The following is a 22047-nucleotide window of genomic DNA, read 5'->3' as shown; positions in this document are numbered from 1 at the left end:
CTTTCTCTGTGTGACTTCATTTACCATGATGCCCTCTGAGTCATACATGTTATTGCAAATGGCAAGATTTCCCTTTTTTTATGGCTGAATAATACTGCCCTATGTATATACACCACATTTCTTGATCTATTCATTTATAACAACTCAGGTTGCTTCCATATCTTGGCTTATAATTATAAGTAAAACTGTAATAAACATGGGGTGCATATATCTTTTCAAGTCATTTTCATTTTCTTCAGATCAATACCCAGAAGTGAAATTGCTGGATCATATGATAGTTCTATTTTTAATTTTTTGAGGAACCTCCACACTGTTTTCCACAGTGGCTTCACCACTTTACATTCCCACCAACAGTGTACAGGGGTTCTTTTTTCTCCACATCCTCACCAACACCAACACTCACATATCATTTCTTGTCTTTTTGATACAAACCATTCTGACAGATGTGAGGTGATATTTCATTGTGTTTTGTATCTGCATTTCCATGATGGTTAGAGATGTGAGCACCTTCTCATGTACATGTTGGCCGTATGTATGTCTTGGGAAGAATGTCTATTTAGATCATCTGCCCATTTTTTTAATTGGATTGTTTGGATCGATTTTGTGTTTTGAGTTGAATAAGTTCTTTTTATATTTTTGATATTAACTTTTTCACATATATAATTTACAAATATCTTCTACCATTCAGTAGATTGCCTTTCATTGTGTTGTTTCTGCTATTGAGTTGAATAAGTTCTTTTTATATTTTTGATATTAACTTTTTCACATATATAATTTACAAATATCTTCTACCATTCAGTAGATTGCCTTTCATTGTGTTGTTTCCTTTGCTATGCAGAAGCTTTTTAGTTTGATGTAGTCCTATTCGGTTTTTTTGCTCTTGTTGCCTTTTTTGCTTATTTTTGCTGTTGATGTCAAATCCAAAAAATCATTGTTAAGACCATTGTCAGGAAGCCTCTTGACTATATTTTTTTTTTCTAGGAGTTTTTACGGTTTCAAATCTTACATTCACATCTTTAATCCATTTTCATTGTTTTTGTTTGTGGTATAAATAGTCGTCCAATTTCATTCTTTAAACGTGGCTTTCCAGTTTTCCCAGCACTACTTATTGAAGAGACGGTTGTTTCTACATTGTGTATTCTTGGCTCCTTTGTTGTAAATTAATCGACCATGTATGCATGGGTATATTTGGGCTATCTAGTCTGTTCCATTGATCATGTGTCTGTTTTTATGCTGATGCCATACTGTTCTGATTACCATATCTTTGTAATATAATTTGAATTCTATTGAGCTCCTTATATTCTCAGTACAACCTTTGTACTGAGCTTAATGTTTTCTGACAGGTGCTTTGTTCCAATTTATAAGTTTTTTTTTCTCATTCTTTAAGGCATAGTTTGATGAACCAAGTACCTTTTATAAAGTCAAATATGTCAGTCTTTTCTTTCCTGGCTAGAGTTTTTTCCCAAGACATACATACAGCCAACATGTACATGAGAAGGTGCTCACATCTCTAACCATCATGGAAATGCAGATACAAAACACAATGAAATATCACCTCACATCTGTCAGAATGGTTTGTATCAAAAAGACAAGAAATGATATGTGAGTGTTGGTGTTGGTGAGGATGTGGAGAAAAAAGAACCCCTGTACACTGTTGGTGGGAATGTAAAGTGGTGAAGCCACTGTGGAAAACAGTGTGGAGGTTCCTCAAAAAATTAAAAATAGAACTATCATATGATCCAGCAATTTCACTTCTGGGTATTGATCTGAAGAAAATGAAAATGACTTGAAAAGATATATGCACCCCATGTTTACTACAGTTTTACTTATAATAGCCAAGATATGGAAGCAACCTGAGTTGTTATAAATGAATGGATAAAGAAAATGTGGTGTATATACATAGGGCAATATTATTCAGCCATAAAAAAAGGGAAATCTTGCCATTTGCAATAACATGTATGACTTACCTTGAGGACAGATATATTCGTGTGTATTTTCTTCTAAAAGTTTAAAAATTTTGTTTTTGATATTTCAGTTTCTAATCACTCTGGTGTGGGTCTTTATTTATGAGATAGAATCATTTTTATTTTTTTTCCTTGTGGATTATCAATTTTTTTCAGAATCATTTGTTAAATGGTCCTTCCTTTACTCAGAAGAATGTCATTACCCCATTATATATTCTGCTCTTTAATAGATATATAGTCTTTATTCTCTTCCATTCATTAATTTTCTGTGTGCCAGTACACACAGAAGACATCTGTATTTTTGAGTAACTAGGGCCTTTAAATTTATTTCTCATTGTTTTTATCTGATTTTGGAATTAATTTAAGTATGTGGAATTGAGTTGTGGAGTATTCAGTCTTTTCCTGCTCTCTGAAATAGCCCATGTGTTTTGGTTTAATTGTTCTTTTAAAGTTTGATGGAACTAAAATTCTAAAATTGTCTGAGCCTGCAATTTTCTCCGTGGGAAGGTTTTTAACTAATTTGATATGAGTAGGATTCTTCAAGCTTTCTATTTTTTCTTGAGTCACTTTGGTAATTTCATTTCTCTAGGAATTTGTCCATTTTGTCTGGGTTTTAAAATTTGTTGTCTTGGTAGTTTTTTTTTTCCTTAAAGGATATTCTACCCCACTGTGTCTTATTTTATTTATTTATTATTCAAATATTAACATACATTAGTGCTATATTAGTTTCAGGTATACAATATAATTCGACAATCCTATATGTTTCTCTGTGCTTATCAAGATAAGTGTACTCTTCATTTCCTTTCTTTTACCCATGACCCCACATCCCTCCTCTCTGGCAACCACCAGTTTTTTCTCTGTATTTGAGTCTGGTTTTTTGTTTGTCTCTTTTTTCTTTGTTTGTCCTTTTATTTCTTAAATTACACATGTGAGTGAAATCATATATTTGTCTTTCTCTGACTTATTTCACTTAGTATTTACCCTCTCTGTCCATCCATATTGTTATAACTAGCATTCCTTTTTATGGCTGAATAATATTCCAGTGTGTGTGTGTGTGTGTGTGTGTGTGTGTTTGTGTACATACACATTCTTTATCCATTCATCTATCAATGGATACTTAGGTTACTTACATACTTTGGCTATTGTAAATAATGCTGCAGTAAACATAGGAGTGTATATATGTTTTCAAGTTAGTGTTTTTTTTTTTTTTTTAGATTTTATTTATTTATTCATGAGAGACACAGAGACTGAGAAGCAGAGATATAGGCAGAGGGAGAAGCAGGCTCCATGCAGGGAGCCTGATGTGGGACTCCATCCTGGAACTCCAGGACCACGCCCTGAGCTGAAGGCAAACACTCAACCACTGAGCCACCCAGACATCCCTCAAGTTAGTGTTTTAATTTTCTTTAAGTCGATACCCAGTAGTGGAATTACTGGATCATATGGCAATTCTATTTTTAATTTTTTGAGGAACCACCATAACGTTTTCCACAGTGTCTGCACCAGTCTGCATTCCCAGCTATAGTGCATTGAGGGTTCATTTTTCTCTGCATCCTCACCAACATTTGTTGTTTGTGTTTTTTATTTTAGCCAGTTTTGATAGTTTTATTTTTATTTTTTAACTCTGAAGTATGTGCTGTCGTGTACTTATTTTCATTTGAAATATCATTAATTTATGTTTAAGTGCTCACCCCATTTTTTAAAGTCAATTTTACTGAAAATTTACCGATTTTGTCAGTGCTTTTAAAGAACACCTTTTGGTTCTTCTTATTATTTGGTTCTTCTTATTATAGTTGTTACTATTATTATTTTGGCTTTAAAATAAATTTATTTTCTCACAGTTCTGGAGGCTAGAAGTGCAAGAACGGGGTGTCAGCATGGTTGGTTTCTTCAAAGACATCTTTCCTTGGCTTCGTAGATGGCCATCTTTTCCCTGTGTCCTCACATGATCTTCCTTCTATAGCTGTCTGTGTTTTAATCTCTTATTATGAGGAGATAAGTCATACTGGATTAGAGCCCGCTCTAATGACTTCATTTTACTTTAATTATATCTTTAAATATCTTGTCTCCATATGCAGTCACTCTGAGGCACTTGGGTTTAAGACTTTAATATTTGAATTTTGGGACTATCTGGTTCAATTCATAGCCATGCACATTAGCATATGTGTATGTATTTGTAAACATGTACTTATCTGTACACATATATGTATTGGGTGGGTATGCTTGTGTGTGTATATGAATGTATATGTGAACATGTGCCTGTGTGTATGTATGTGTCTTGTGTGGGTGGGTATATGAGTGTATATGTGTGTGAGAATATTCCAAGCAGAGGAAACAGCACTTGAAAAAATTATACTGTATTTGGGGAATCTTGCACAATTTAGTTTCCTTCTACTCTTGGCCCATGTGTATATTTATTTGCACTTAGTTGGAAGTGCATGGAATATAATCATTTTCCTCTGAGCTTTCCTCTACCTAACATTTTATGATTACCCTCCCCTATCAGCACATAATCTTCATAATTACCACTTCAATGGCTGCTTAATATTCCATAGAGTGCATAAGGAATGATTTACTTAACCTTTTTATTGCTTTTTTTATAACTGTAGATAAAGTTCAAATAACCACTTTACATTTTTTCTTCTTTTGTTAAACTGTTTCATGACAGCTTCCTGAAGTGGAATTACTGATCAAAGAAAGAGAACATTTTACAGCTTATGACAAAACCATTGCTTTCCAAAGGTTGTAACAAATTTTCTTATTGAAATATATTTGACATATTACATTGTGTTAGTTTAAAATATACAACACGTTTGATTTGGTAGTTTATATATTGCAGTGTGATTGTCATTATAGTTTTAGCTAGCACCTCTATCACATAATGTAATTATCAGTTCTTTTTTGTGGTGGGAATAATTAAGATCTGGTCTCTTAGCAGGTTTGATTTTATACTACAATATTGTTGCTTATTATCATTATAGATCTCCAGGACTCATTTATCTACTAGTTACAAATTTGTACCCTGAAACAACCTCTTTCATTCCCCTACCTCTTACCCCTGGTAATTATTTTACTCTTTGTTTTTATGAGTTCAATAAGTGATATCATATGATATTTGTCTTTTTCTGTCTGACTTATCTCAGCATAATGTCCTCAGCATCCATCTATGTTGTTGCAAATGGCAGGATTTCCTTCTTTTTCATGGGTAACTAATACACATACACATACATACACACACACACACACCATCTTCTTTATCCATCCATCAGTTGATGGTCATTCAGGTTGTTTCCATATCTTGGCTGTTGTGAATAATGCTGCAATAAACATGGGAGTACATGTATCTCTTCAGTATCCTGTTTTCATTTTCTTTCGTTATATGCCCAGAGTTGGAATTCCTAGATCATATGGTAGTTCTATTCCCAATTTTTTCAGGAGCCTCCATGTCATATCCCATCCAAATCACAACCGTTTCTCCCTTCTCCAGAAGTAACCACTATTTTGATTTTTATAGTTATTATTGTATTTCATTTTTAGATTTATCATCCAAATGTACATCCTTAGACATTATATAGTTTGTTGTCTTGCCTACTAAAAATTAAAAATCTTTTTAAGTCTGATAATTAACAGGTCCCCTGTTCATCTCTTTCTGTTCCATACATATGCTTTTAAAAGAATTTGGGTTATTTGACTTTCAGAAGTTCCCACAGTCAGATTTTGCTAACTGCATCCTCATGGTACAATTTCAGCATGTTTCCTTTATCAACTATATTTATTGGAAATTGATAGCTGGCTCCAGAGGCTTGATCAGACTCAGGTTCTCCCTTTGGTAAGATTTTTATGTGATATTCTTTCATCAGAGGTTACAATATGTCTGGTTTTCTTTTTTAATGGGGGATGTTAGCATCTATAGATGCTTATTGCTTAGATCATTTGACATATTGGAGCTGCAAATTGATATTCTGATTCTTCTTTCATTTATTTGTTAGCATACTTCTATAAAGAGCTATTTATCTTCATTTCTACTTGATTATAAAGTATTACAGTTTACATTAAAAAGTAGGATAAATGCCTCATTCTTTCTGTTTATTTGCCAGCTTTTGGAAGTGAGGTATGGGAAGGTGTGACATTTGGAAAACAAAATATTTGCATAGTTTCAAATAATCTTCCACAGAAATCTTTATTTCTTTTAAAAGATTTTTTAATTTATTTATTCATGAGAAACACAGAGAGAAAGAGAGGCAGAGACACAGGTAGAGGGAGAAGCAGGCTTCATGCAGGGAGCCCAATGCGGGACGCAATCCTGCGACCCCAGGATCATGCCCTGGGCCGAAGGCAGATGCTCAACCACTGAGCCACCCAGGCATCCCAAAAATCTATTAATTAAGGGAAAAATAGTAATTTTATAATGAGGCAATCAGGTAGACATCATTTTAATCAAATAATCACAATTAACATCACCAATAACAGGACAAATGGACACCATGTGCCTCCTGATGTGATGAACAAGAGGACCACAATATTATTTCTGTGGCATTCCTGACAGAAATTAATAACTTGAATCTAATTGTGAGGAAATATTGGACACACAGAGGGAAATACAATAAAGTAACTGGCTTATATGCTTCAAAAATATCAAAATAAAAAAAAAAAGATAAAGAAAGGTTGAGTGTTCTAGATTCAAAGAGACTAAGGAAAGAAGACAGCTAACTGTAATATGTGGCCCTGTGGCCAGAAGAAAAATGTTTTTCTTTTGTTTTAAGGCCGTTAATGGCATAGTTGGCACATTTTGAATAAAATCTATAGACTAAATGATAGTACTCTGTTACTGTCCTTATTTTGATAACTGTACTGTGTCTTTGAACAAGAATGTCCTTGTTATTAGGAGATACTTGAGTATTTAGAGGCAAATGAACATCATGTCTGAAGCTTACTCTCAAATATTTCAGAGACAATTACATATATGTATGTATATATGATATTTGTTAAAAGATAGGCTGAGGTATATTAAAAATTGTAAGAGTTTATCTAAGCAAGATTCCGTTGGATTGGGGTGGGGGAGTGCTGAACCAGGAGTAGCTGAGAGTGCTCTACCAGTCAGAGCCAGGGGAAAGGCTTTCAGAGAGAAGGTGGAAAAGCAAAGACAAGAAGTGATCTAATTGGATATATCTTAAAACCTCATTTGCCCTTTGTGATTGGTTGTCCTTAGTGTTCTGATTTTGTAATTTTGGGGCATTTAAAAGCTTAGATTTTTAGTTGCTTAAGTAGGCTGCCACAGCATCAGAGTCAGTCTAATAGCCTCCCTGTTTAATTAATGTAACGTATTTTATAACATTATATATATTTTCTCCATATACATATATGTGTATGTATATGTGTGTGTTTGTGTGTGTGTATGTATGTATATATATATATATATATATATGTATGTATATGTAGAAAAAGAATGAGAAACTTTCCTGTAAGTTTGAAACTTTCAAACTTCTATAAGTTTGCAACTTTCAAATAAGTCTGAAATTACTTAAAAATTAGTTGGTTTCTTACCATCTTCTGAAGGGGACTTAGATTTTTTTTACAAGTATTATAAATGTATTAATTTAAACTTGTTTAATGGTTTTCAACTCATTGCTATTATTACTTTTATTGAAATTCAGATGATCTTATCTTTGACTCCTCAGTCCTTTTACATGACCCTAGTAGTTTTGATAGTTGCCTTCTTGACACATATACAGATGTATTAGATTTATCTCATATATTCCCTGCCCTAGACCTGGAATCAGCCATTTTTTGAAGAAGCATTGGTTTCTTTTTATGGGAAAGGATATTTCAGGACCACAGTCTGGTTACTAGAGGTATATCTAGGCCTTTTCAAAATAGTGAACATATATAGAGAGATGAGAAACTCATGATTTCATACTGATATATCTGATGCAAATTCAGGATTTTAAGTTATCACTTCATCAGTCTGAACATCTGTATCTCCTTTCTTTCATACTAATAATCCTGGTTCTGACATAGGAGATTATAGAATTAGAGTATTCCTATATTCGCTCATTTGCTTTATTCACAACACAGACACTATAGCCTCAGAATAACAATACTAATATAGTTTTTATCAGGGTAATTACTGAAAACGTGACTTTTTTGCATATGTTCTCTCTTTCTCCTCACTCCTGCTTTCAAATGACTGTACTAAATCTACATTGTCAGGTGTATAGCCATCATATATTGTACCCCCTCCTTTTAAACTCTCATTTGAGCTTATGAATAATGCTCACACTAGTCTCTATTTGATGTCTATGTAGTCATTTTGTTGTCTGGTGCTTGTTCTCCAGAAGATTCATTCTTTAGGAAGAGTTCATGGGAACAGTATTCTCTAAGGTCTTGTATGTGGATACCAGTTTGTGCCCTTTATACTTGAAAACCAGTTTTGCTGGATATAAACGTCATTCTTTACATTTTCTTTTCCTGATTATCTTAAATGTTATTTCATTTGCTTCTACCATAAAGCTTTGTATATGTAGTTGGAAAAGGGAAGAATATTTTATTTATTTTTAAAGATTTTATTTATTTATTCATGAGAGACACAGAGAGATAAAGAGGCAGGAACACAGACAGAGGGAGAAGCAGGCTCCATGCAGGGAGCCCAATGTGGGACTCGATCCTAGGTCTCCAGGATCACACCCTGGCTGAAGGCGGCACTAAACTGCTGAGCCACCCGGGCTGCCCAGAAGAATACTTTAATAGCCTATTCATCTAATGGTGGATATTTTGATTTGACATCTAAACTTAATAGGTGACAGTTTCTTAAAGAGTAGTTGCAAATGGAATTTAAAAACTATGGCAATCAACTTTTATACTGTACAAAGGTAAACTCCATTTGTCTTTATAATTTGAATAGATCTTTTCCTTATTCAGCATGCATTTTGAAACATTAATTTATCATTTGGAAAATATCAAGATTTGGGACACTGACAGGGTCACCTGTGTGGCTCAGTTGATCCTTGCACTCTTGATTTCAGCTTCGGTCCTATTCTCAGGGTCATGAGAGCCTCACATCAGCTCTGCACTCAGCTTGGAGTCTGCTTGAGATTCTCTGGCACCTTCACCCTCTGCCCTGCCCCTGCTTGCTCATGTGCATGTTCTTTTTTTCTCTCTCTCTCCATAAATAAGTAAATAAAATCTTTATTTAAAATAAAAGATCTGGGGGTGCCTGGGTGGCTCACTCGATTAAATGTTTGTCATTAGCTCAGGTTGTGATCCCAGGGTACTGGGATGGAATCCCTCATCTGGCTCCCTGCTCAGTGGGAGCCTTCTTCTCCATATCCCTCTGCCCCTCCCCCTGCTTGTGCTCACTCTCTCTCTCTCTCTCTCTCTCAAATAAGTAAATAAAAATCTTAAAAGAGAAAAAATATTTGGGACACTGACAATTCACAGTAGGCAGTACAAGTTTTTAAAAATTCTAATTTTTAATCAAAAGCTTGAATTTTATCATTGGCACAATTTTCCTTGAAGTGGCAGGCTCACTTCATTTTTTAGAAAATGTCTTTATGTACTTTAGTCTGAATTACCATAATATATGTCAGTTGTTTTTTTCATGTTAAAATATTTCATTAAGAAAAAATGACTTAGGGGCAGCCCCGGTAGCTCAGCAGTTTAGCGAAAAAGAAAAAATGACTAGTTGAAAAAAAGTGACTAGTTTACAGCTCAAACAATTGATTTTTCCCTAAGACACCATTTGAAACTTTTTCTTTTGGCTCTTTTCAGTTTATTGCATGGAAGAGTTACAGCAGAGCCCAAATGGTTTCATTATATAAGCTGTGAGGTTTTTAAACTTGTGACAAGGGAAAGTAAGGAAATTCTACTCATTGCCTGGAAATCCTCACTTAAGCTTCAGAGAGCCAAAGGCACTTTTTTAAACCTATGAAGCTTCAACTGGTCATCCTTAGCCAATCCTGTCTCTTTGAGGAACTGGCCTATGTTCTTGTGCTGGTGACCCTTTAGCTAAATTCTCCATATCCTGAATGCTCAATTACAGTACCATTGCAGGCAAATTTCTTCTTAAATGCCTTCTCTAGCTTTTTATTGTAATCATCCTTGAGACTTTGGACAGTAGTAAGGGTCTTCCTCCCACTTCTCTGTTGAATTCTTAAATGGATATAATCCTCAGTGCCAGCAAGAAGCAGATAACCGCTTTCACTTGCATCAGCAAAGTGGGGGTGGAAAGAGTGGAGGTTCTTGATAGTGGACATACAGTATGATTCCTTTTTCTTTGTGGGAGAAGGTGGCAGCAGGGCAGTGGTTGGGTGAGGTGTTGTGCAGTGAGGGGGCTCAGTAGAGGAGGCTGCTGAGTCCTCAATGACTCAGTGATTGGGATCAAAAACTGTTTGAAACCTTTTATGTGTACTTACCATTTTGTCACACAGAAATTCAAAAGATGTGTGCTCAAAAGTCAAGATTCAATAAAAAAAATCATTTGTTTCTGCTTTGTCCAGGACATTCTTAAGTGAAACTTTTGGGGTTTTATTATTATTACTTTTAAAGATTTTATTTATTTATTCATGAGAGACAGATAGAGGCAGAGACAAGGCAGAGGGAGAAGCAGGCTCCCTACAGGGAGCCTGATGTGGGACTCAATCCCAGGACCCCGGGATCACACCCTGAGCCAAAGGCAGATGCTCAACCACTATCACCCAGGTACCCCCCATTATTATTATTATTATTAAACACTGAGGGCCTGGCATTGAAAGCCAAAATGACTCTAAGTACAGTTCATCCCACTGCCTTTATTTGTGCTACAAATAAATTGTGCCACCAATTTTACCTACCATTTCTTTTGCACCATCAATGGAAGTATTAATACAGAAAAGGTAAATAACATCTTCATATTGAGAATACTTTTGACCTGTGGAATCCTTAAAGGAGTCTGAGATGATTGTCATGGGTCTCTGAAACTGAACATACTTTGAGGGGTGCTATCTTTTTTTTTTTCCTGTTAAAATTCTTTCTTTTTCCTTTTTGGTAAAAAATTGAGGTATAAAGACACAATATCCTAGTAATTTCAGGTATACATCATGGTAATTCGGTATTTTTATACTTTAGGAAATGATCCCCACTATAAGTCTAGTTACCATCTGTCCAAAGTTGTTAGGATAATTTTTACATTTGTAAAGTTATTACAATTAATTGCATTTCACTTATGAATTGCTGAATATCTCTTTGTGCCTTATTTGGCATCTATATATTTTCTTTAGTGAATTGTCTGTTCAAATATTTTGTGCATTTTAAATTAGGTTGTGGGGCACTTAGGTGGCTCAATAAGTTGAGCATCTGACTCTTGGTTTTGGCTCAGGTCATGGTCTCAGGGTCATGATCTCAGGATTGTGAGATTGAGTTCCACATCTGGCTCCACACTCAGCACAGAGTCAGCTTGGGATTCTCTCTTTCCCTCTCCCTCTCCCTTTTCTTCTCTCTTCTCCTGGCTGGCACAGACTGCTCTCTCTTTCTCTAAAATAAATAAATAAGTTAGATTGTTTGTTTCTTAAGTTTTGAAAATTTTCATATATATTGGGGATACTAATCCTTTATCAGATATATGTTTTGCAAATATTCTCTCCCAGTCTGTGGTTGATCTTTTCATTTTCTTAACAGTGTTGTTTTGTTCATGTAGTTTTGTTTTAAATATTTTTTTTTGTATTGCTTTTGCTATGTAGTTGTTGTTTTTGAGGATTTGTAACAATTCAAAAGCTATATCCCTACCATCTTCCCAGAATCCCCCATATATTATTTAGAAGTTTCTTAATTTCCAAATATATAATAATTTTAACTTTACCCTTTTTTATTTACATCATACTAGATTTCTTTATGGTTAGAGAACATGGTCTGTATTTTTCAACATTTGTTTTATGTGTGCATTAAAAGAATATGTGCTTTGTCAGATGTTAGAATGTCATATAGGTGGATTAGCTTAAGATTGTTTAAGTGGTCTAACCTTTGTTGATTTTTGCCTCCTTGACCTGTCAGTAACAAAGAGAAATATGTCAAAATGTACAATTGTAATGGTTATTTGTATAATTCTCCATGTAATTCTGTCAGTTTGTTGCTTTACATCTTTTGAGGCAGTATTATTACACAGAGATGCATTTTTAAATTGTTACATTCTCATGGTGAAGTAAATATTTTATTGTTATATAGCTGTTATCTCCATTCACATTTATATTTTTATCTTGACATTTGTCTTGTCTAATAATAATAGCATGACTGTGCTTTGTTTTGGTTAACATTTATCTGCCGTATATTTTTAAATCCTTTTGAAAAATTTTTATGTTACACAATTTTAGGGGAAAAGTACTGATGACGCATAATATTAATGACACATGGTAATCTATAGTAAAATTTAGATAATTGCATGGAGGAGCATGCTGGGAAATTCCTGTGTGCAAGTGACACATATCATGGCCTCACATTTAACTTGATAATAATCCAGCCACATAGCCCCACCTGACTGCTGTAAAAGAAGCAGACTCAGCTAGCTGTTCTCTAAAATCCACATAGCCCTATTCTTCCTGGGCACATAATTAGGCGTATGCCTAGGAAAAGAGAAAAACATGACACTTTGTGAGCAACTAGCTACTTATGCCATAGTCTGCCTTTCTGGTTACCAGATTACCATATTGGTGATCTTTATTTCCACAGAGAACACACCTCATCCCCAAGAGATGAACCAATCCCATCCATTCACTGCATCCAGCTCCAAGTGTAGGATCTCTGGCTAATATACAGTCCTCTCCATCATATCTACATGTGTTGCTTCATGATTTTGTTACCTTTTTCCAACTACTGCCCCTCTCCTTGTTCAGGATCAGGGACAGGGTGACTGCAATAAACAAAATTTGAGAAGGGGAGGATTGCAAGACACAGTAGTTACTGTTCTATAGCAATGATGGGATTCTGCTAGGCCAGCATTAAGAAGTCCCCCTTGTGCTGGCAGTAGGGGAAGTTCCTACTCTGTTTTCTGTGAAGAATTCTTTTGCCACTGGTTTTGGTGACCTTAACTCCAACCTCTGGAAGGTTTTTCGTCTTCCATAACTCTCCCGAAGTGGGATATCTTGGGGTCTCTTCCTGTCTCACAGTCATTTCTTACCTGTGCAGCTTTGGAGACCTGAGGATGAGTTTATAATTGGGATATTTTAGGCCAAGATCTTGGATGGACTTGACAGAATTTAAGAAGTCCCTAGTTTTCTGATTTGATTCTAGTTAGTTCGCTGTGCCTTAACCCACCCACAGATATTTCCTAGACTACAGCCTCAGGACTCCTGTATTTTACTTTTTGCCTCTGTGCTTCTCTTTCTCAGTGGTATCTGCAACAATAAAACAATAATAGGCTTGGAAAGAAAGGAAGCAACTTTAATCTAGTCTTTGCTACAGGGCTTAGTTAATATATTTAACAGAGAATTTCAAGTAATCTCTTGTAGCTCAAGGTACTTTCAAATTTTGGAAAGTAATATTTAGACATAATTGGCTTTTTCAACAGTCCAAGGCCTTCAGTTTCTGTGCTCTCTCTCTCTCCTTTTTTCTGCTTGCAAGCTAACCAGTTTTATCCTGAGTAGCTTACTTTCTTGTAATGCCTTGCTAAATACATCAATAAGCCATTAGTCACTAACCTTTTGGCACTTTCTAGCCTCTTCTCTAGGTTATATCTACATACTGTGTATATCTACATACTGTGATATTATCACAGGCAATAATATCACAGTTACCAGCTCTGTTCCTGTGCTGTCAGCCATTAAGCAGATCTCACATATTTTAGACTTTTGTTCTGGAAGCACCCCACTTCAAGGTGTCTTTTATTTAAATTTTTATTTATTTTTATATTTTTTATTGGAGTTTGATTTGCCAACATATAGCATAACACCCAGTGCTCATCCCGTCAAGCGCCCCCCTCCGTGTCTGTCAGCCATTCACCCCATCCCCCCACCCACCTCCCCTTCCACTACCCCTTGTTCGTTTCCCAGAGTTAGGAGTCTCTGATGTTCTGTCACCCTCTCTGATATTTCCCACTCATTTTCTCTCCTTTCCCCTTTATTCCCTTTCACTATTTTTTATATTCCTCAAATGAATGTGTCTCTTTCTTTATTAGTGTAGAATAAGCTAATGTGGCATATGAATCCAATAATCACCCAATGTCTAAAACACAATAGAAGTTTACATACTGTTCATCTAATAATATTGGGAATGGTATGTTGAGTCATCAAGGAAGCCCTGCTCTCTACAGTTATTAAAAACTTGTTTGAAGGAACTGCTGCTATTTTCAACCATGGTTTCCCTCCAGCTAGCCCCCTTCCCATGGCTAGCTCTTAGTTATGTGGCTACTTGTTCCTGCAAGGGAAGCTAAGAAATGAAATATAGGTGTGTACCTGGGAAACAATTGTCACTTTCCTATAAAATTGAACATTGGCATTGACCCAGCACTACAACTTTTGAGTATACCCTAAGGAAGCTCTTGCAAACATAAATCAGGTGACATGTATAAAAGCGTTCAGGGGTGCCTGGGTGGCTCAGGTGGTTGAGCATCCAACTCTTGATTTTGGCTTGGGTCATGATCTCAGAGTCATGAGATTGAGCCCCACATCGGGCTCCACTCTCAGCATGAAGTCTGATCATCCCTCTCCTTCCCCTTCTTCCTCTCCCCCTACTCATGCTCTCTCCTTCTCTCTCTCTCAAATAAATAAAAATCTTAAAATGTTCATAGCACCACTATTTGTAATAGCATAAATACTAGAAACAACCAAATATTCACTGGAATATGGAATATTATTAATGTAAATGATAAAATGTGCTAAAATGTATAATGTGAAGTATAAACATGATGAAATATATGAAAATCTCACAATGGCACAGATAAATCTTAGTGTTATGATGCTAGTGGGAAAAAAGCTAGTTTCAAAAGACTACAACATGTACTATTTTTTTTAAGATTCAAAATCAAAAGCTGCATTTTAGGAATGTATACATTGCAGTAAAACTCTGAAGGGAACAAAAAGCAGAAATTATGAACATACTTATTGGTTGAGAGGGAGAGAAAAGAAATAAGGAAGAATATAAAGTAGATGCTGTGATTCTGGTAATGTTCTAGTTTTTAAGTTTCAGTGGTGAATCATATACTTTAATTATTAGGGACTACAAAGTGTCATATATTCTTTTGTATGTATCAAAATATTCCTAATAAAAAGATTTGTAATAAGTTTGACAGATATGAAGGAAAGCTACATTTTATTCTTTTCTTGACTTGTCTCCTGATTAGTTTTTATTCATGTGCCTAACCACTTTGTTAACTGCATCTCCCCTTGGCTGTCTCTTAGGGTTAGGTATCTCTGATCTTTATAAATATTTTGTTTCTCACTTCTTATTCAGAACTATTCCCATTTGTTGTGTTCCAACCTTTTTGAGTCACCACTTTGCTAAGTTTACTGTTAATTTCTCAAATTACTTTTATTAAAATTCAGTTACTTTCTTCATCTTTTATTGTAATTTGATTCAATCTTAATAATATATTCTACCAGGATTTTCTTTCCAGTGTTGACTTTGCAAATCTCCCTTCTCCAGCTCTATGATGCAATGCTCTAACCTTCAGAAGTTTTACCTGTTTTATCATTCAGTTGACTTATATTTTAAAAGTCAGATATTTCTTTTAGAAACTCATTTATGGATTCTTTAAGGTAACTAGCATTATGGCAGAAGTAGATTTATCATTGGTTAAGTGTCTTGCATTTTCATGAAGTCACTGATCTTTGATTACACTCTTCCTGTTAAAATGTTTTTTAAGGTGGGAGGATTGGTGAGATAGATAATGGGGATTAAATAGTGTACTTACCATGGTGAGCACTAAGTAATGTATAGAATTGTTGAGTCACTATATTGTACACCTGAAACTAACATAACACTGTATGTTAAATATACTGGAATTAAAATTAAGAATTTAATAAAATTTTTAAAAATTAAAATTAAATAAAATCTTTTAAAAAATAACTTTAGTTAAAAGCTGACTAACTTCTTTTTTTGTGGGTTTTTGTTTTAAGATTTTATTTATTTATCCATGAAAGACACAGAGAGAGAGGGTATGTTTTATTTTAGTTACTATTTAGTGCTCAATATTTATGATGAAATCTTTATTCATCATATAGTAATTGAATAATTGAAATTTAACCATAAAAGTTCTTTTCTTTAGCAGAAAATGTAATGATTGCAAATATTAACAACTTAGTTTTAACTTCCCTTGAAAATATGGAGGGTCAAAAAGAGACTACATTTATGTGAAACTAGTTTTGCTATTATGGAGTAATTTTCTTTCTGTCGTCTTTTCTTTGTTATATTTTAAATTAAAAAGCCTAATAACTTTAGCAAGGACAATAAAAAAGGTGAGTAAAGAAAATGATAAATCTGCTGTTAATATGCTTCAGCTCTCATACTTTGAGGTAAAAAGTGTAAATAGCATCTATGCTTTTGGAAACATTTCTGAAGTGGTTAACTCTTTTAGAGCTTTTATTTTTTTTTTCTCTTTCTCTCTCTAAGATAATATCACTAAACCAATGCTCTGAAATCTCAAATGTTTAATATTTGAACATAATTGTTTTCTGTTCACTCATCTGCCTTAGTATATGAGAACAGGATTAGTGGTCTTTAGAAAAAAATTTTTCTTCTATATCCACACTTCAGAGACTATTCATTTACATAAAAAATGAAACCCATATTTTCAACTTTGGAGGCATTATTCTAAGTAGGTAGTTCTTTGAAGAATATACAGAGGGCTTGGCATCACTTTTTGTTATCCTAGTTGTTCTAAGGGTATGAAGGAGGTGTATAAATATAGAAATGCCAAATGTCAGATTCTGGGTCTTATTACCACTCTCCATCCACAGCAATTCTTGACAGAATAACTGACATTCATGTGATAACTTAAAGTTCCCCACACTTTGCTAAAGGCCTGTTAAGGTTCTGCTTCTGTTGATATTTTTTTTCATCCAATTTTTAAAAATTCTCAATGTACATCAGCCATTCAGTCTAAGACTTATTAATGATTATTGTTGGGGGGAAAAAAAGAACTGAGTATATGTGTAGCAATTTCATAATCACGTGATACTCAAAATAATCTTTTTTAAGTAGAAGGAACAGTTTTAATAAAAAATCTTAGGCACAGAGGTTGAGTGAGTTAATCAAGATTCCACAGTTGTTTAAAAACATGAGATTTGGGGGCACCTAGGTGGTCCAGATGGTTGGGCATCTGCCTTTGGCTTGAGTCATGATTTCCAGGTCCTAGAATTGAGCCCCACATTGGGCTCCCAGCTCAGCAGCGAGTCTGCTTCCCGCTCTTCCTCTGCCTCTCCCTCTGCTTGTGTTCTCTCTGTGTGTCTCTCTCTCTCTCAAATGAATAAATAAAAAGATCTTAAAAAACAAAACATGAGATTTGGAGTTTAAAGGGTCTGTGTGGATCTGAGATTTCAAGGCTTTTAACTTCAAATTTCATATTCTTCCTTCTATACCTTATTGTTTCCCAGTCAACAAAAATTGTCTCCAGAATATGTTAGTCTTATAATCTATGAAATAGACAAAAAATCTTCACACATCTTCATATATCTGACTATAAAAGATAAGGCATATAATTTTTATTCTTGTCAGCAGAGCACAAACTTCCAGTTTAACAGATTATTCATCACTATAGGGCATGTGTCTAATAAAAAGTCAACTAGCTAATGTACCTAATTTTCTTTGCTATAGTAATGGAAATGAAGAGTAGCTGACATTCTACTCCTAGAGCATTCTGTATACCATGCTGTTATTTGTTATCAAAGCAAAGGAACATCCTGTAACCTCGTAATTGAGCTAGTTAAGAACACAAGGAGAAACAGTGGTTATAATAAAATTTAAAAATCAAATACATAGTTCAAGATAGAAATAATCTTAGTGTACTAATAACTGGCAGTGGTTAGCAAATCAGCTATCAGATTGTCTATAATAACTAATGCCCAGGATTTTAATGCCACCAGGGAACGGAGATGAGGCCTCAAATGTACCTAGAGAGGAATTTAGAGACTGTGGAAAGGTTCCCTGCACCATGTAAGATGCAAAAGACCTTGCTTCTGCTTAGGGTTCTGGGGGAAAAGGTCTTTCTTGGGAAATCTAATTTCCTGTGTGGGGGATTCAAAATTCAAACTTAGAAATTAATATTAAATTGATGCTGGAAAGATGAAACCTTTGAGAACTTGACAGAATCAAATGTTAAACAATTTCATTAGGGACATTTCACAAACCAAGATGCATGAGTTTTCCACACATCAATAATCAGATGAAAATGAGGTCGTGGTCAAATATCATAAGTTACCTAAGGAAATGAATGACTGTAAGGTAGAGTAAATGGATTAAACAGTCATTAGATCAAGCTGAAAAAGAAACTAGGAAACTGGAAAATAGAGATGGGAAATTCAACATAGTTTAACATAGAAAGAGAAATATAGAAAAGATTAAGGAACCCAAAAGGTGGGATTAGATGATTCAACATATGTGTAAAGGAAGTTATAGACAAAGAATATAGAGAAAATATTGGAAGGGGTGATATTTGTAGCAATAGTGCTGAAAATGTTTGAGAATGGAAGAAAGATATAAATCCTCAAATTGAAGTAGTGCAGTGGGCCCTGAACAGGATCAACAAAGATAAATTTGTACCTAGGCAAATGAAACAACAGAACTTCAGAGACAAATGTCTTAAGTAAATCAGCAAGACGAGTAAAATTACTCATCTTGCAAAAAATTAAAAGGATTGGCAATTAAATTGACAGTAGATCTCTCTCTCATCAGCAACAATAGAAGCAAAGAGTAGAAAAATATTTCTCATGTGCCAATGGAAATGTAAACCTAGAATTCTTTACCTACCTAAATTATCATTCTAAAAAGTAAAGCCTTCATAAAACAGTGTAGCCACTGTAGAAAACAGTTTGTAGCAGTTTTTCAAAAAATTAGAATTACCACATGACCCAGACATTCCACTCCTAGATATATACCCAAAAGAATTGGAAACTCAAATACTTATACATGAATATTCATAGTGTCATTATTTACAAAAGCCAAAATGTGGAAACAACACAATGTTCCACTGATGATGAATGAATAAATTGTCGTATACACATACAATAGGGTATTATTCAGCCATAAAAAAGAAAGAAGTATTGATATATTCTACAACTTGGATAAGCTTCAAAAACATTTTGCTAAGAAATGAAGCCACACCTAAAAGACCACATATTATATGTTTTCATTTATATGAAGTATCCAAAATAGATAAATCCACAGAGATAGAAAGTGGGTTGGTAGTTGCCAGAGGCTAAGAGGAAGTGGGGAATAGAGAATGGCTGCTTAAAGACATGGTGTTTTCTTCTGGGGTAATGAAAATATTTTGAAATTAGATGAAGGTAGTGGTGTGCAAATTGTGCATGAACTGAATGTCACTGAATTGTATGCTTTAAAGTGGTTTTGTTTTGTGAACCTTACCTCAATTTTTAAGGTCACAGTTAAAAACTTCCAACTTTTAGAACACACCTGTCAGTTTGATTTCAGAAAGGATGTGTGAGAAACAAACTGGTAAACAAAATGCAACCACGTGGGTAAATATTATTTAGTATTGACTCTAGAAAAAGAAAATATTGATAATAACTAACATGGAAGATTTTATGGAAGCAATGACAGCAAGAACAGTTGTCGATGGTTTCAGTTGGATGATGGGAAGATGGTGATCAGAATTAAAGTGATTTAAAATTTTGAGGGAGACATGTTGATTAACTTATAGAGGCTTCTGCATTTGTTTAGGAAGGACACAAAAGACTTTTGCTCTGATGGTAATCACAAGAAAAATTACACACAAAATTTAAAAGTCATACTTTCTATAGGGCAAGCAAAGAACAGTGGACAAAGGGAGGTCTGAACGAACTGAATTTCTCAGAGAGGCAAACCCTTTGTAGTGAGCAGAACCACAGCAGCTTCTATACCCACTGGTGCCTCATCGTGGTACAGATAGGCCTGCTTTATACACAAGGCCATGCTTTGGAGACTCAAATGCAAGGACAAATAATTTGGTCTAGCAGTTCTTCCCTGTTAGTTCCTCTCCACTCCTCCCTGGACCTTCCAAGTTTTGTCAAGAAGGAAGGGATAGAGAAGAGACTTGTAAGCAGGGAGATATTGTCCAGACCATCATTCTTGCAATGATGGGATTCAGAATATTTGCCAGACTGAAATCCAAAGGCAAACCAGAGCTAACTGAAATTGCAGTTTAACCCCTTCTAGATCATACGCTGATAAGATTTTTTTTAATATTATGTATGGCTCAGGAGACTGGAGATTGAGCCAAACACAAGCGAAATTTAATTTTAGCTGTGACCCAACTTGAACTCAACTCAAGAAGGATTTTGAATGATCAGATCGAGGAAATGGCTTGCACTTTCTGGGAAATAAGCCAAAATGATAGGACAGTCTTTACTATTTTAGCCACAATGTCTGGAATACAGCCTAAAATTATGAGACACACAAGTAAGCAAAAAAATGTGACCCATGAACAAGAGAAAATAGTCAATGTAAGCAGACTTTTAGATGACCCAGTTATGCAAATTAGTATATTAGGACTTTAAAACAACTATTACAGGTTTATCTGGGTGGTTCAATTAGTTAAGCATCTGCCTTTGGCTCAGGTCATGATCCCAGGGTCTTTGGATGAGTCCTGTATCAGCCCCCTCCTCAATAAGGAGCTTGCTTCTTCCTCTGCCTCTCCCTCCTGCTTGTAGATCTCTCTCTTTCTCATTCTCTCTCTCTCTCCCCCTCCCTCTCTCCTCTCTCTCTCTTTCATAAATAAATAAAATCTTTTACAAAATAAAGCAGCTATTACAAAACATTAAAGATCATTGATGTATCTTAACAGGAAAGGGAAACAAAAGCAAAATAAACTCTTGGGACGATACCAAAATAAAAAGCTTTTGCACAGCAAAGGAAACCAACAGAATGAAAAAACAACCTACCAAATAGGATAATATATATGGAAATGATATTGATAAGGGGCTAATATATAAAGAACTCCTACAACTCAATACTCAAAACCCAAATAATCTGATTTAAAAATGGGTGAAGACCTGAATAGATATTTCTTTAAAGAAGACATACAAATGACCAACAGATACATGAAAAAATGCTCAATGTCTTTAGTCATCAGGGAAATACAAGTCAAAAGCACAATGGAATACCACCTTACAACTGTCAAAATGGCTATTATCAAAAAGACAAGAAGTAACAAGTATTGGCAATGATGTGGAGAAAGAATCATATACTGTTGCTGTGGTATAAATTAGTACAATCACTGTGGAAAACAATATGGAGTTTCCTCAAAATATTAAAAATGGAAATATGTAATTTAGTAATTCCACTACTGTGTATTTACCTTAAGAAAATGCTAATTTTAAAATATATATGTACCTCTGTGTTCATTGCATCATTATTTACAATGAGCAAGTTATGGAAGCAACCTAAGTACTCATTGATAAATGAATGGATAAAGATGTTTGTAGGTGTACACACACACTGGAAAGTTACTCAGCCATAAAAAACAATGAGATCTAGCCATGTATGATGCTGTGGATGGACCTAGAGGGTATCATGCTAAGTGAAGTAAGTCAAAGACAAATATCATATCATTTCACTAATATGGGGATCTGTTAAACAAATGAGCAAACAAAAATAGAAACAGAATCATAAGTACAGAAGGGCGCCTGGGTGGCACAGTCAGTTAAGTGCCTGGCTTTTGGTTTTGGCTCAGATCGTGATGTCTGGGTCCTGAGATCAAGCTCTGTGTTAGGTTCCACACTCTGCACAGAGTCTGCTTGGGATTCTCTCTCTGCCTCTGCCGCTCCCCACTCCATTCTCTAGAGCTCTTTCTCTCTCAAATAAATAAAAAATAAAAAAAGAATCATAAGTGCAGAAAACAAGCTGGTAGTTGCCAGAGGGAAGGGAGTTGGAGGGGTGGGTGTAACAGATGAAGGGAATTAAGAAGTAC

The 22047-nt window shown here is 34.9% G+C and overlaps 1 protein-coding gene and 1 pseudogene across 6 annotated transcripts in view; one reads left to right on the top strand and one right to left on the bottom strand.

Annotated features, from left to right (window-relative positions):
* The window catches only part of FBXL2 (F-box and leucine rich repeat protein 2), a 107548-nt gene that overhangs the window by 28148 nt on the left and 57353 nt on the right, over positions 1–22047 (top strand). Inside the window, exons 1-2 of one of the 6 annotated variants that reach the window (XM_072726347.1) lie at positions 3185–3351; positions 4633–4706. The exons of 4 other annotated variants lie outside the window; for them this stretch is intronic. In XM_072726347.1, coding sequence (XP_072582448.1) covers positions 3196–3351; positions 4633–4706 — 230 coding nt within the window. In that variant the 5' untranslated portion in view covers positions 3185–3195. Of the gene's footprint in view, positions 1–3184; positions 3352–4632; positions 4707–22047 lie in introns of those variants that run through there. One more of the 6 variants, XM_072726349.1, reaches the window with a different exon arrangement.
* LOC112933229 (eukaryotic translation initiation factor 1 pseudogene) lies at positions 9858–10216 on the bottom strand (annotated as a pseudogene).

The sequence above is a fragment of the Vulpes vulpes genome, chromosome 11 (assembly GCF_048418805.1).
Source record: "Vulpes vulpes isolate BD-2025 chromosome 11, VulVul3, whole genome shotgun sequence".
NCBI lineage: Eukaryota > Metazoa > Chordata > Mammalia > Carnivora > Canidae > Vulpes > Vulpes vulpes.
Note: the sequence above shows the minus strand (reverse complement) of the source record. Positions and strands in the feature narration are given on the sequence as shown.